Genomic DNA, 14,503 nt, shown 5'->3' on the forward strand with positions numbered 1-14,503 from the left:
AATAAGGTATTTCTGTTACAAGTTGTAATTTCAAATAACATAGTTCTTTTTTAGGTTTCAACATAAGTAACAAAAAAAGCCAATAAATTCCTGTCAGAGGATTTAGTTTAGAATAAACTACACTGAACACTTCAAAAATAAAAATATTTTACGAATTTCATCTTAAAATTGATACTATGTATCAAAGAGAACTTGTCATTGATACAAACTGTACTTACTTGATACTCTTGCAGGTTTTTCTGCTAAAAAGAGAAAATAAATAAGTTTTGTTTAACTGAGATAAAATGCAAGGAAATTACAAATCAGTGGACTTTATAAAAATATCTAATTATTTTGTTTCTTGCTTATTATTTAAGAATCAATGAAGAAATACAGTCATCTATTGCCTGCCAACATAAGTCTTTGTTTTGTTATAATTTTTAATTTTTTTAAATTTTTATTCAGAGATGGGGTCTCAGTTGCCCAAGATGACATGAAGTGGTACAATCACAGCCACAGCTCACTGCAGCCTCAAATTCCTGTGCTCAAGCAATCCTCCCTCCTCTGCCTCCCAAGTAGCTGGTATTACAGGTGTGAGTTACTATGCCTGGCTGGTTCTTTGAATATCTTGATTAATCTATTTTATCTAAGAAAATATGTCAGCTATCAAAAAAGCTATTCATCAAAGTGTCACAAAATATTTATGCTTTTTAAATACTCTTACTGAAATCAAGATCTTTGTTAAATTAAGAGTTTGGCTCAACTATTATTATACTTAGCTTAAATAAAATTACTTTGCATTATGTAACAGCTAAATATTTTCTTTAAAATTCCCAGACTTTATAAAATATATCATTTAGAATTATTTTTCTTTCAAAGATAGATAAAATAAGTAATTACCAGACTATAAAGTACATCTTAAAAAACAACATGCAAAGTAAGTTTACTTTTTCATAATAATTTATTTATTCCAATGAGAGGTTATTATTCTTCAAAGAAATGTGCTTTCCTATTAAGCTGTGTGTAGGACAAAATAACTAAGGTGAAATTATTGTCCCAAACACTAGAGCAGACATTCTAATTTCTTGAAAAAGACTAGTAACAGTTCCATTCTAACATTAGTCTCATTTAAAGAGCCAGACTAGAAAATATGATTTTTAAGCAACCTGTATTACATGGTTTATTTTGAGATTTGTAGAGTTTCTAACATAAACCTAAGGATTAAAATTTTATAAAAATTAGGTTATTCCTATTTAAAAAAACATTTTCAGCTTGGATACATGTTTTCAGTATTATTAGAGTACTATGATTCATGCATAAAATTATGAAATAAATAATTTGGAAAACTATTTCACTAAGACTAACATGTTATTATTTTTTTCTTTAAAAATACTAGCATTGGTTAGGAAGACAGAAATTTAGGGGAAAAATGGACTTTCACTGATATAAATGAAGGAATGAATAAGAATATGCCTGCTCTCAATTATCTCTGAGTTGGACTTGTAATTTCATACGTAATCATTTTTCTCCACTGTTTTCACAAGATGAAGACTTTATAACGATGGATTCACAGAACAGAGTGAGAAGTCTGAATCAGAAGTCTGAATCCCTTGTACAGCTGAGTTACAGAGGTTTCCTCAAATCATCTATCTAATAGATCACTCCCTTGGGGGCAATATGGGATATACTCTATCCTTGGGCTGCTGTGATCGGCAGAAAACTTTCTCTTGTATTTGCAGCAGCATAATAGAATACTGAAGTATGAATAGATGGCCTTAACTGTTATAGTGTTTGGAAACATACAAACTTGGAGCCAAATCTTGTCTGTACCATATAAATACTCTTAAGATGTTAGATTTTCTTTTATTGCACTCATCTCATCTTTAAACTGGGCATGATAATTGGGCTTTACTAAGAATTAAGTAAACTAATAATAGGAAAAGGTATAACCATACATTTTCTAATTAATTCATTTTTTCTCATCCTTCTGGCTGATTATCTCAAAGGATATTAAACAATATTTAAAAGAATGTTTCAGTATAAAAATTGTGCCCCTATATTATTCTACAAATGTAATTTGCCCTTCTATTGAAAGTTTTACCTCTTAATATTAGTGATAATTATGAATACATTAATTTTTTTTGTGTAAAAGGTATGTCTAGATATGTCTAGTCATTTCAGGGATACACATTTCAGTGAGCAGTAAAAGGGAGTCAGCGAAAAACAAAGCTTTTTCTCTGCCTACTAGAGATTTATGTATTTGCTAAGAATGAAAATAGTTGTCTTAGTTATGTTTACCTAGCACCTTAGAATTTAAAGCACTTTTTAAAAGTAATTGAATTTGCCTAAAATTATGTTGCCAAGGCTACATAATTTAGTATAAACCTTATTTATAGTTTTATGATAATATCAGCAAAATAGATCATTCTCTTTTTAAGAAAAAAATGTCTGCATTGTGCATGCTGGCATTTGCCTATTTTGTGTCTAGGTTGAATAAATTTAAAGGTCTAATTTATAAGCAATAAAAAATATATTCATGATCTTAACTATACGTTATTTAGTGATAGATAAAAATAAATCCCAGTAATATTTATTTTTACTACCATATTACTTTTGACATTATTCATGCTAAAAAAGTCTTTGTAATTGATCATTTTTTCTTCTGATGTGTAACAGAATAATTGTTCATGTTAATGTTGCTAATAGTTCTGATTTCTTCATGTTTTCTTATTTTCTATTGAAATGTAAGCTTTCTGCTAGATTTTCTACCTGTCCACTTCCTCTGCTATTAAGAGAAGTTTGTATCTTCTAGATTTCTTTGTTCCAAAATAATTTAATATTAATATTAAGCAACAACATAATTCAGATATTTTCATACAAACATAGTAGTTATGTAATTCAAGATTACCTTTTGTCACATTGTGTAATTGAAGTCTTTCTTTTCTTGTTGAGACTGTTAATAAGGAAAATGTAAATTAAAATATAAATTTTTAAAGTAAATTTCCATAAAAATTTTGTCTCACATCAACGCTAAGCTTTAAAGAATGAGGATAATTTAAGTGTTATCAATATTTTCTCAAGTTGGTTTTCAAAAATTTTTCTATCCAACTGGTACCTAACAAAAATAAATGTTAGCACTAGACATTGTTTTATAAACAGAGGTATAATATGAATGTAGGAACAAAATTAACTAGAATCTATGAAAAATGGGTCATTCTGATTAACTGGATTTGGAGATAAACAAAAAAGAGTTATTTTGTTATTGACAATAATTCTGATATGTCTAAGAATGCTTTCCTACTGCTCCAATAAACTATTTCTTTGATAATTAAGACCTTTGTAAGCTTTATGATAATTATACTCAAATCAGTAATTGTCATCTTATATGGTATAGTTTGCTAAATAAATAAACCCAATGTTAAGAAAAACGGCAGCATTGTGATTCAGTTTATGCTTTGCTCATCAATGGCAGAACAAATTGATGCTTATTTGCATGGGTTGGCTTACCATCCATTGCTTCTTTGACACTGCTGTTACTACACAACCATTTTTATTGTGTTTTTTACTTACCATATTTCTTCTTTTACTCAGGCTAGCACTCATCACATATATTTAGAAAAGTTTTTTTTTCATAGGATATAAATACATTTTGACTTAAAATATTTTAGCTTCAGGGCTTTGCATTCTATTTTTCATTCTTTTAAAAAAATTACCTTTTTCTTCTTTAAGAGGCTTCATGTCTGCTTTTTCTGTATAGAAGAAACAGTAACAGGGTAATTTATTTATTTATTTATTTATTTTTAATTATACTTTAAGTTCTGGGATACATGTGCAAACATGCAGGTTTGTTACATAGGTATACATGTGTCATGGTGGTTTGCTGCACCCATCAACCCATCATCTACATTAGGTATTTTTCCTAATGCTATCCCTCCCCTTAACCCCTACCCCCAGAGAGGCCCCAGTGTGTGATATTCCCATCCCTGTGCTCATATGTTCTCATTGCTCAACTCCCACTTTTGAGTGAGAACATGCAGTGTTTGGTTTTCTGTTCTGGTGTTAGTTTGCTGAGAATGACGGTTTCCAGCTTCATCCATGTCCCTGCAAAGGACATGAACTCATTCTTTTTTATGGCTTCATAGTATTCCATGGTGTATATGTGCCACATTTTCTTTATGCAGTCTATCATTGATGGGCATATGGGTTGGTTCCAAGTCTCGGTCACATGCTATTTCTGGTTCTAGATCCTTGAGGAATCACCACACTGTCTTCCGCAATGGTTGAACTAATTCCCACCAACATTGTAAAAGCATTCCTATTTCTCCACATCATCTCGAGCATCTGTTGTTTCCTGACTTTTTAATGATTGTCATTCTAACTGGTGTGAGATGGTATCTCATTGTGGTTTTGATTTGCATTTCTCTAGTGACTGGTGATGATGAGCTTTTTAAAATATGTTTGCATTCTTCTGAGAAGTGTCTGTTCATATCCTTCATCCACGTTTTGATGGGGCTGTGTGTTTTTTTTTTCTTGTAAGTTTGTCTAAGTTCCTTTAATATTCTGGATATTATCCCTTTGTCATATAAATAGGTTACAAAAATTTTCTCCCATTCTGTAGGTTGCCTGTTCACTCTGATGATAGTTCCTTTGCTGTGCAGAAGCTCTTTATTTTAATCAGATCCCATTTGTCAATTTTGGCTTTCATTGCAAATGCTTTAGGTGTTTTAGTCATGAAGTCTTTGTCCATGTCTATGTCCTGAATGGTATTCCCTAGGTTTTCCTCTAGGGTTTTTATGGTTTTAGGTCTTATATTTAAATCTTTTTCTTTTCTTTTCTTTCTTTTTTTTTTTAGACAGAGTCTCACTCTGGCACCAAGCTAGAGTGCAGTGGCATGATCTTGGCTCACTGCAACCTCTGCCTCTCAGGTTCAAGTGATTCTCCTGCCTCAGCCTCCCAAGTAGCTGGACCACTGGCATGTGCCACCATGCCAGGCTAATTTTTGTATTTTTAGTAGAGACAGAGTTTCACCATGTTGGCCAGGGTGGTCTCAATCTCTTGACCTCATGATCCGCCCACCTCAGCCTCCCAAAGTGCTGGGATTACAGGCATGAACAACCACGCCCAGCACGTTTAAATCTTTAATCCATCTTGAGTTAATTTTTGTATAAGGCATAAGGAAGGTGTCCAGTTTCTGTTTTCTGCATATGGCAAGCCAATTTTCCCAACACCATTTATTAAATAGTGAATCCTCACTTTCCCCATTGCTTGTTTTTGTCAGGTTTGTCAAAGATCAGATGGTTGTAGATGTGTGGTGTTATTTCTGAGGTCTCTGTTCTGTTCCTTTGGTCTATATTTCTGTTTTGGTACCAGTACCATGCTGTTTTGGTTACTGTAGCTTTGTAGTGCAGTTTGAAGTCAGGTAGTGTGATGCCTCCAGCTTTGATCTGTTTGCGTGGGATTATCTTGGCTATAGGACACTTTTTTGGTTCCATATGAAATTTAAAGTAGTTTTTTTCTAATTCTGTGAATTAGTAGCTTTATGGCAATAGCATTGAATCTACAAATTACTTTAGGCAGTATGGCCATCTTCACAATATTGATTCTTCCTGTCCATGAGCATGGAAGGTTTTCCATTTGTTTGTGTCCTCTTTTATTTCCTTGAGCAGTGGTTTGTAGTTGTCATTGAAGAGGTCCTTCACATCCCTTGTAAGTTGTATTCCTAGGTATTTTATTCTCTTTGAAGCAATTGTGAATGGGAGTTCACTCATGATTTGGCTCTCTGCTTGTCTATTATTGGTGTATAGGAATTCTTGTGATTTTTGCACATTGATTTTGTATCCTGAGACTTTGCTGAAGTTACTTATCAGCTCAAGGAGTTTTGGGGCTGTGATGGTGGGGTTTTCTAAATATACAATCATGTCATCTGCAAACAGTGACAATTTGACTTCCTCTCTTCCTATTTCAATACCCTTTATTTATTTCTCTTGCCTGATTGCTCTAGCCAGAACTTCCAATACTATGTTGAATAGGAGTGGTGAAAGACGGCATCCTTGTCTTTTGTCAGGTTTCAAAGGGAATGCTTCCAGCTTTTGCACTTTCAGTATGCTACTGACTGTGGGTTTATCATAAAAAGCTCTTATTATTTTGAGAAAAGTTCCATCAATACCTAGTTTATTGAGTGTTTTTAGCATGAAGGGGTGTTGAATTTTGTCAAAGGCCTTTTCTGTATCTATTGAAATAATCATGTGTTTTTTGCCATTGGTTCTGTTTATGTGATGGATTACATTTATTGATATGTGTAGGTTGAACCAACCTTGCATCCCAGGGATGAAGCTGACTTGATTGTGGTGGATAAGCTTTTTAATGTGCTGCTGGATTCGGATTGCCAGTATTTTATTGAGGATTTTCACATCGATATTCATCAGGAATATTGGCCTGAAATTTTCTTTTTTCTGTTATGTCTCTGCCAGGTTTTGGTGTCAGGTTGATGCTGGCCTCACAAAATGAGTTAGGGAGAAGTCCCTCTTTTTGTGTTGTTTGGAGTCATTTTAGAAGGAATGGTACCAGCTCCTCTTTGTACCTCTGGTAGAATTCGTCTGTGAATCCATCTGGTCCTGGGCTTTTGTTTTGGTTGAAAGGCTATTAATTACTGCCTCAATTTCAGAACTTGTTATTGGTCTATTCAGGGATTCAACTTCTTCTGGTTCAGTCTTGGGAGGGTGTGTGTATCCAGAAATTTATCCATTTCTTCTAGATTTTCTAGTTTATTTACATAGAGGTTTTTGTAGTATTCTCTGATGGTAGTTTGTATTTCTGTAGAATCAGTGGTGATATCCCCTTTATTACTTTTTATTGTGTCTGTTTGATTCTTCTCTCTTTTCTTCTTTATTAGTCTGACTAATGGTTTATCTATTTTGTTAATCTTTTCAAAAAAACAGCTTTTGGATTCACTGATTTTTTTAAGGGTTTTTTTGTGTCTCTCACTCCTTCAGTTCTGCTCTGATCTTAGTTATTTCTTGTCTTCTGCTAGCTTTTGAATTTGTTTTCTCTTGCTTCTGTAGTTCTTTTCATTGTGATGTTAGGGTGTTGATTTTAGATCTTTCCCACTTCCTCTGTATCAGAGTAATATATTTATTAACAAGTCTTCTTAAGGTGAGGAATTGAATTTTATGTAGGCAATATTCACAGTTCAGTAGTAATGTGAAAAGAAGTCTGTAGTTTTAATTTAGTAGTAACAGGTAGAGTCTGCTTTCAGTTCTAAATTCCTGATCCTTTTAGATATTTAATAAAAATGCAATACCTATATGTTTTGCATGATAAACTGTAATGTACTATAATTATGATATGTGCTATAAAATCAGTGTCATTTTCATCAACTGTTTAAATCATATAATTTGTATAAATTTGTATTTTTGTTCCTCTGTTTTTGTGGCTAATTTGATGTACATGTCTTAAAATGTCATCTTTACCTTTATTTTCTTTTTCAGATATTTCAGTTTTCTTCTTCCCTAGGGGAAAAAAAAACAACAAGAAACCATCATTTTAAAAAACGTGACTTTCTTACTCATTCTTGGAGTAAACAGTTGGAGATGAGACTTAATCTTATTAGTGGAGGGAGTCAGGGCTCTCTCATTTCATTTTTGTTATGCTTGGTCATTCTGTTTATGTAGTCACCTATAGGGTCAAAATTTCTCCTCCTCCTCCTTTTTGGCCTCCTCTTCCTCCTCTAAGTCTTTTATTCCTCTTCCTTCTTCTTTTCCTCCTCCTACTTCTTTTTTTCCTCCTCCTCTTCCTCCTCCTACTTCTTTTTTTCCTCCTATTTCTCTTCTTTTTTTGAGATAGGGTCTTTCTATATGCCCTCAAATTCCTGGTCTCAAGGGATCCTCCCTCCTCACCCTCCTGAGTAGCCTGGTTTACTTACAGGCATGACCCTCTTACCCACCTCCTCTCCTTTTCTTTTATGCTTTGAAGACAAGCTAGAATAAGCCATGCCTTTGTTAACAAGTTTAAACTAGAAACAACAGGAAAAACAACTACATGTTAAATTTTTACCTTTAGGAAATAATTTGCCTGGCATGATGGATTCATAGGTAAACTAATGAATAAAAGCAATACAAATGTGACATAATATTTCTAAGCAAAATGTGGATCCAGTTTTCAAAGCCGTCTTGGTAAATAATCATTTTCTTGCTACACTTTTTAGACAAAAGTGAGAAGAAAAATGATATTTAATGGGTGACTTATAAGTTTGTATGTGGTAAGAATGGACATATTGCATCATTTACTCCTTATAACAAGCCTTTTGGGAAGTCATTATGCCTGTTCTGTAGAACAGAATATCTGGAATTTGCGCAGCTAAGGGATTTTCTAAATGTTATACAGCTAGAAACTTAAATTTACATACTGTTTCCACAACTCTATCTTATCTCCTCTGAAAAAGTAAATATTTACCTGATTCTGTGACTTCTGATGTTCCTTCTTTAGAAAAAAAAAAAAAAGAATGTAGAAAGAAAGGAAAAAAATAAAAGTATAGTTTTTTATTCAGTAGCAAACAATTGAAACTTATCTTCTGATATTTCTTCCTAAATTACAATAGGCACTTATACTCAAAATGGCAAAGAAATGTACTGAAGATTAATATTTCTGATAGCTGTAACTAGACATCTATTTTGAAAATAGAACAAATATTCAATTAATCTAAAATGGTATATTTAAATATTATAGAATTGGTTAGATAGAATAAATAAGATCTAGTACTTAACAGAACAACAGGCTGATTACAGTCAACATTAATTTAGTTTAGTGTGCATTTTAAAATAACTAAAATATTAGAATGTTTATAACACAAAAAATATGATAAATGCTGATGTGATGGATACCCCATTTACTTGCCTATATCAAAATATCTCATGTATGCATAAACAAATACAACTACCAAGTGCCTACCAAGTTAAACATAAAATAAAATGAAATGTAAAAAATTAAAAAACATACATGATATAATTAATGAATTCTAAATTCGAAGATTGGTTTTCTTAATTACAAATTATAAATCTGTTACATAAATTTTTAATCTTCATGGATGCATGCAAACATTCATTCATATAATATTTATTAAAGTAGCTTCATTTATAAGATGCTGTCAGAAATGCAATTGAGTGTGGTTATGGGATGAGATTAAAAGTTAACAACAACAAAGAGTTCATGTTGACTACAGTCTGATAAGTGATAGAAGACATAAAATTATATTTGCCTTTTGCCTATGCTCATACAGAACCATTCTTTCTTCTTGTTCCTTCAGTAAATTTACAGATTAATATTTCTAAGTATAACCTGGCAAGTTTTTTTTAAAAAAACTTCGTGTTACAAATAATTTCAAATAATAACATTTCCAGAAAATAAAAATTCTCTGATAGTTTAAGAAATATCTCTTGTAAAATATCAATGTTTTCTACAAACGTGGTATCAGTTTTATCCATCTTACATAAATATTTTGAGTAGCTATTTTCAAAATTCAAAATAACTAAAATATTTTATAACAAGGTATACAATAAATAATGTTTCATAAAAATATAGTACTTTAAAATGGCTTTATAATGATGTTTCATATTAGCATTCTAGTTTTGACTTCCGACCCTTAATTTTGGCAATAGTTTTCATATTAGTAGCAATATTACAAACTATACTAGAGAATATCTCCAGCCTAAAGGCTGTACTTAATGTTTAAAATTGGCATTGAATCCATTATGAAGTAAACTGTAGCTGCATTATTAACGAATCTGTCATGTGCTGTTAAGAAAACAGGTTAGTTCTGGGTATTAAAACATATAAATACAACATCCAGATACACTTTGGATTGAAATGCTCAATTTTTAATCCAGGTTACAGTCTGAGTATTCTAACAGGATTAAATAAACAGCTTCACTGTTTACTGTTGCATTTTTATTATTGTTTAAAATGTCCAGGAAACCCCCGTGATTTTGAATTACAAAATAAAATGTACCTCAGGGCTTTAAAAAAATTAGAAAATAAAAAGCTAATGTGTTAAAATTAAATAAATTGAGGACATATATTACGTGCTCTTAATTTTTCTCAACCCACACAATAACTGTTAGAGGGATCTTCATACTGCGTTTACTCAATACATCTAAATGAACAATTGAAAGTAGATAAGAGAGAGATACAATTACTGGTTTTCTTTTGTTGTTGTTTGTTTGTTTATTTGCACAGGTATTAGTTATCATGGTAAATGTGTTAGCAAACCAGGTATATCAATAGAAAACACGATAGGCATTCCCTCATACATCCTGGTCCAGTGTCATAGACCTAATAGGTGCTCAATAAATACATGTTCAAGGATTAATAAGTGTAATACAGGCATACTCATTTTATTGTGCTTTGCTTAATTGCAATTCTCAGGTATCACATTTTTTACAAGTTGAAAGTTTGTAGCAACCCTGTATGATTAAGCCTATTGGTGTAATTTTTCCAATGGCATTTGCTTCCTTCACATTTCTGTGTCTCATTTTGGTGATTCTCACAGTATTTCAAATTTTTCATTATTATTACATCTGTTATGGTGGTCTGTGATCAGTGATCTTTGATATTACTACTGTAATTGTTTTGGTGTGCCACACACCACACCCATATAAGGTGGTAAAACTTAATGAATGTGTGTATTGAGACTCTCATTCACCAATCCCTCTCCCTTTCCTCTAGTCCTGTCTATTTCCTGAGACTTGATGGTTTTGAAATTAGACCAGTTACCTAAAATGGCCTCTAAGTATTCACAAGAAAGAAAGACTTTCACATTGCTCACTTTAAACCAAAAACTAGAAATGATTAAGTTTAGTGAGAAAAGCATGTTGAAAGCTGGGATAGGCTGAAAGTCAGGCCTTGCGTACCAAAGAGTTAGCCAAATTGTAAATGCAAAGGAAAAGTTCTTGAAGGAAATTAAAAGTGTTACTCCAGTGAACACATAAATGCTAAGAAAGGGAAACAGCCTTATTGCTGAGACAAAGAAAGATTTAGTGGACTGAATAGAAGATCAAAGCAGCTACAACATTCCCTTAAGCCAAAACCTAATCTATAGCAAGGCCCTAACTCCCTTCAATTCTATGAAGGCTGAGAGAAGTGAGGAAACTGCGGAAGAAAAGCTGGAAGCTACCAGAGGTTGGTTCATGAAATTTAAGGAATGAAGCCACCTGCATAACATAAAAGTGTAAGATGAAGCAGCAAATGCCGATACAGAAGCTGCAGAAAGTTATCCAGATCTAGCTAAGATAATTGACCAAGGTGACTACAATAAACAATAAGCTTTCAATGTAGACAAAATAGCCTTCTAGGGAGGATCACTTGGGCCCAGGAGTTTGAGGCTGTAGTGAGCTATGATCCCCAAGCTGTACTCCAGCCTGGTGACAGAGTGAGACCCTGTCTTTAAAAGAACAATAACAACTTAACAAATAGCCTTCTGTTAAAAGAAGATGTCATCTAGAACTTTCATAGCTAGAGAGAAAAGTCAATATCTGGCTTCAAAGCTTCAAAAGACAGGCTGAGTCTCTTGTTGGAGGCTAGTGAAGCTGGTGACTTGAAGTTGAAGCCAATGCTTATTGACCATTCTGAAAATTTTAGGTCCCTTAAGAATTATGCCAAATCTACTCTGCCTGTGTTCTATCACTGGGATAACAAAATCTAGATGACAGCACATCTGCTACAGCATGATTTACTGACTGTTTTAAGCCCACTGTTGAGACCTACTGCGAAGAAAAAAGATTCCTTTCAAATATTATGGCTCATTGATGATGCACCTGGTCACTCAAGAGCTCTAATGGAGCTGTACAAGAGATTAATATTGTTTTCATGCCGGTGAACACAACATACATTCTGTAGGCCATGGGACTAAAGAGTAATTTTGACATTCAAGTCTTATTACTTAATAAGTACATTTCATAAGGCTGTAGGTGTCATATATAGTGACTCATCTGATGGACCTGTGCAAAGTAAATTGAAAGTCTTCTGAAATGGAATAACCTCTCTAGATGCTATTAAGAACATTTTTGACTCATGAGAGGAAGTCTAAATGTCAGTATCAACAGGAGTTTGAAAGAAATTGATTTCGACTCTAATGAACGACTTCGAGAGGTTCAAGGATTCAGTAGAAGAAGTAACTGCAGATGTGGTGGAAGCAACAAAAGAATTAGAAGTGGTGACTGAATTGCTTCAATGTCATGATCAAACTTGAACCGACGAGGACTTATTTCTCATGGATGAGAAAAGAAAGTGGATACTTGGGATGGAATCTACTCCTGGTGAAGATGTTGTGAACATCGTCGAAATCACAACAAAGGATTTAGAATATTCCATAAACTTAGTTGATAAAGCAGAAGCCAAGTTTGAGATGACTGACTCCAATTTTGAAAGAAGTTCTACTGTGAATAAAATGCTGTCAAATAGGCATACGAACTACAGAGAAATCTTTTGTGAAAGAGTCAATCAATGTGCCAAACTTCATTGTTGTCTTATTTTCAGAATTACCACAAATTTCTAACCTTCAGAAACCACCATCTTCATCAGTCAGCACCCATCAACATCGAGACAATACTTTTACCAGCAAAAGTATTACAACTTGCTGAAGGTTCAGATGATCATTAACATTTTTAGCAGCAAAATACTTTTAAATTAAGCTATGTACATTTTTTTAGACATAATCCTCTTGCACACTTAATAGACTAGAGTATAGTGTAAATATAACTTTTATGTGCACTGGGAAAACAAAAAACGGTGTGATTTATTGTGGTGGTCTGAATGAAACCTGCAATACCCCCGAGGTATGCCAGGACAATGACATCTAATTTTCCTTGAATTGTATTTTTTGAATCACTAAACATCTCTTCATGTGCTTATTGGTCTATGGCTTCTTGCTCTACCCATTTTCCTTTAGTTGTGCTTTTTGTCTCCAAGGTATGCCTGTACACACAATATCCTTTGTCAACCAGACTCACTTATATGGTAATAGTATAATGGCTATTACATTAACAAACACATCATACATATTTAACTTCAGTTATAACTCAAAGAAATTGTGAGATTTAAACAATGAAATAGGACAATCTTAAAATTCTAAAATGGTACACTTACTTGGAGTTGGTTTTGGTTTGTCTAAAAAGGAAAAAAAGAAAAAAAAAGGAAATGAGTGATAATTTTCTATCTATGGGTGACATATCAGCCCTTTATATTTCCTATTTTTGCTTTTTATTGTAAAAATAAGACTAAACTTACATCAACAATGAACAGTAGGGAATGTGTTTTTAATAATTTTCATATCATACTCCCAATGAGTTTCCCACAGAACAGTAAAGCCTGAAAGTATGGAATCTTTTTTGGTCTCTTTTTTATTCCTGTAAACCTCATATTTGATTTGATACAATATTAATCAATGCTCACAAAAGTCTGAACTTCTTACTGTTTCTGAAATAGCATAAAATACATATTCTGCCACAGTCCTTTTGGAATACATATTAATATTAATGTATACTAACAATATTAATTATTAATATTAATTTATACTAACTCTCCCAATCCAGTATGTTGAACAATAAGGTTCCTTTATAAAATCTCAAGAATGAATGGGTGGTAGGTAAAAGAAATCGTAAAGACATTCTATTTTTTTCCAATATAACATGTCTTCTAAGATGTATTAACTAAAAACATTAACAGTGTCATTGTACATCTAAAGTTCTATTTCTTCATAAAATGTAGAAAAGATTTAGCTATGATTGCAGGTTTGAATCATCTAAAATTAAGTAAAATAACTAATAGCTAACAGAGGGAATACAAATTGATACTTTTTTTGTAGATACATTTTGTGTTTATATATTATATATTTTATATATATTATATATTATATATTTTATATATTATATATTATATATATTATATATTATATATTATATATATTATATATTATATATTATATATTTTATATATTATATATGTTATATATTATATATTTTATATTATATATTTTATATTTTATATATATTCTATATTATATATATTTTATATTATATATTATGTATTTTATATTATATATTATGTATTTTATATTATATATTATATATTTTTTATATATATTTTATATATTTTATATATATTATATATATATATTTGTACTGGTAGATAGATAATGCTAGAAGGATACATTAAGAAATAACAGTGATTTGGGAGGCCGAGGCAGGTGGATCACGAGGTCAGGAGATCGAGACCATCTTGGCTAACACGGTGAAACCCTTCTCTACTAAAAATACAAAAAATTAGCCGGGTTTGGTGGCAGGCGACCGTAGTCCCAGCTACTCGGGAGGCTGAGGCAGGAGAATGGTGTGAACCTGGGAGGTGGAGCTTGCGGTGAGCTGAGATCGCGCCACTGCACTCCAGCCTGGGCGACAGAGCGAGACTTCATCTCAACAAAAAAAAAAAAAAAAAAAAAGAAGTAACAGTGATTACCTATGGATATCATCATATATTT

General features: G+C 32.4%; 1 protein-coding gene across 1 annotated transcript in view; it reads right to left on the reverse strand.

Moving 5' to 3' along the window:
• TRDN (triadin) overlaps nucleotides 1–14,503 on the reverse strand; it is a 421,845-nt gene that overhangs the window by 42,417 nt on the left and 364,925 nt on the right. Inside the window, exons 31-36 of the mRNA XM_054492187.2 lie at nucleotides 13,117–13,137; nucleotides 8,431–8,457; nucleotides 7,449–7,487; nucleotides 3,693–3,728; nucleotides 2,888–2,932; nucleotides 219–242 (exon numbers count right to left, since the gene is read on the reverse strand). Coding sequence (XP_054348162.2) covers nucleotides 219–242; nucleotides 2,888–2,932; nucleotides 3,693–3,728; nucleotides 7,449–7,487; nucleotides 8,431–8,457; nucleotides 13,117–13,137 — 192 coding nt within the window. The remainder of the gene's footprint in view (nucleotides 1–218; nucleotides 243–2,887; nucleotides 2,933–3,692; nucleotides 3,729–7,448; nucleotides 7,488–8,430; nucleotides 8,458–13,116; nucleotides 13,138–14,503) is intronic.

Source organism: Pongo pygmaeus, chromosome 5 (assembly GCF_028885625.2).
Source record: "Pongo pygmaeus isolate AG05252 chromosome 5, NHGRI_mPonPyg2-v2.0_pri, whole genome shotgun sequence".
Taxonomy (NCBI): domain Eukaryota; kingdom Metazoa; phylum Chordata; class Mammalia; order Primates; family Hominidae; genus Pongo; species Pongo pygmaeus.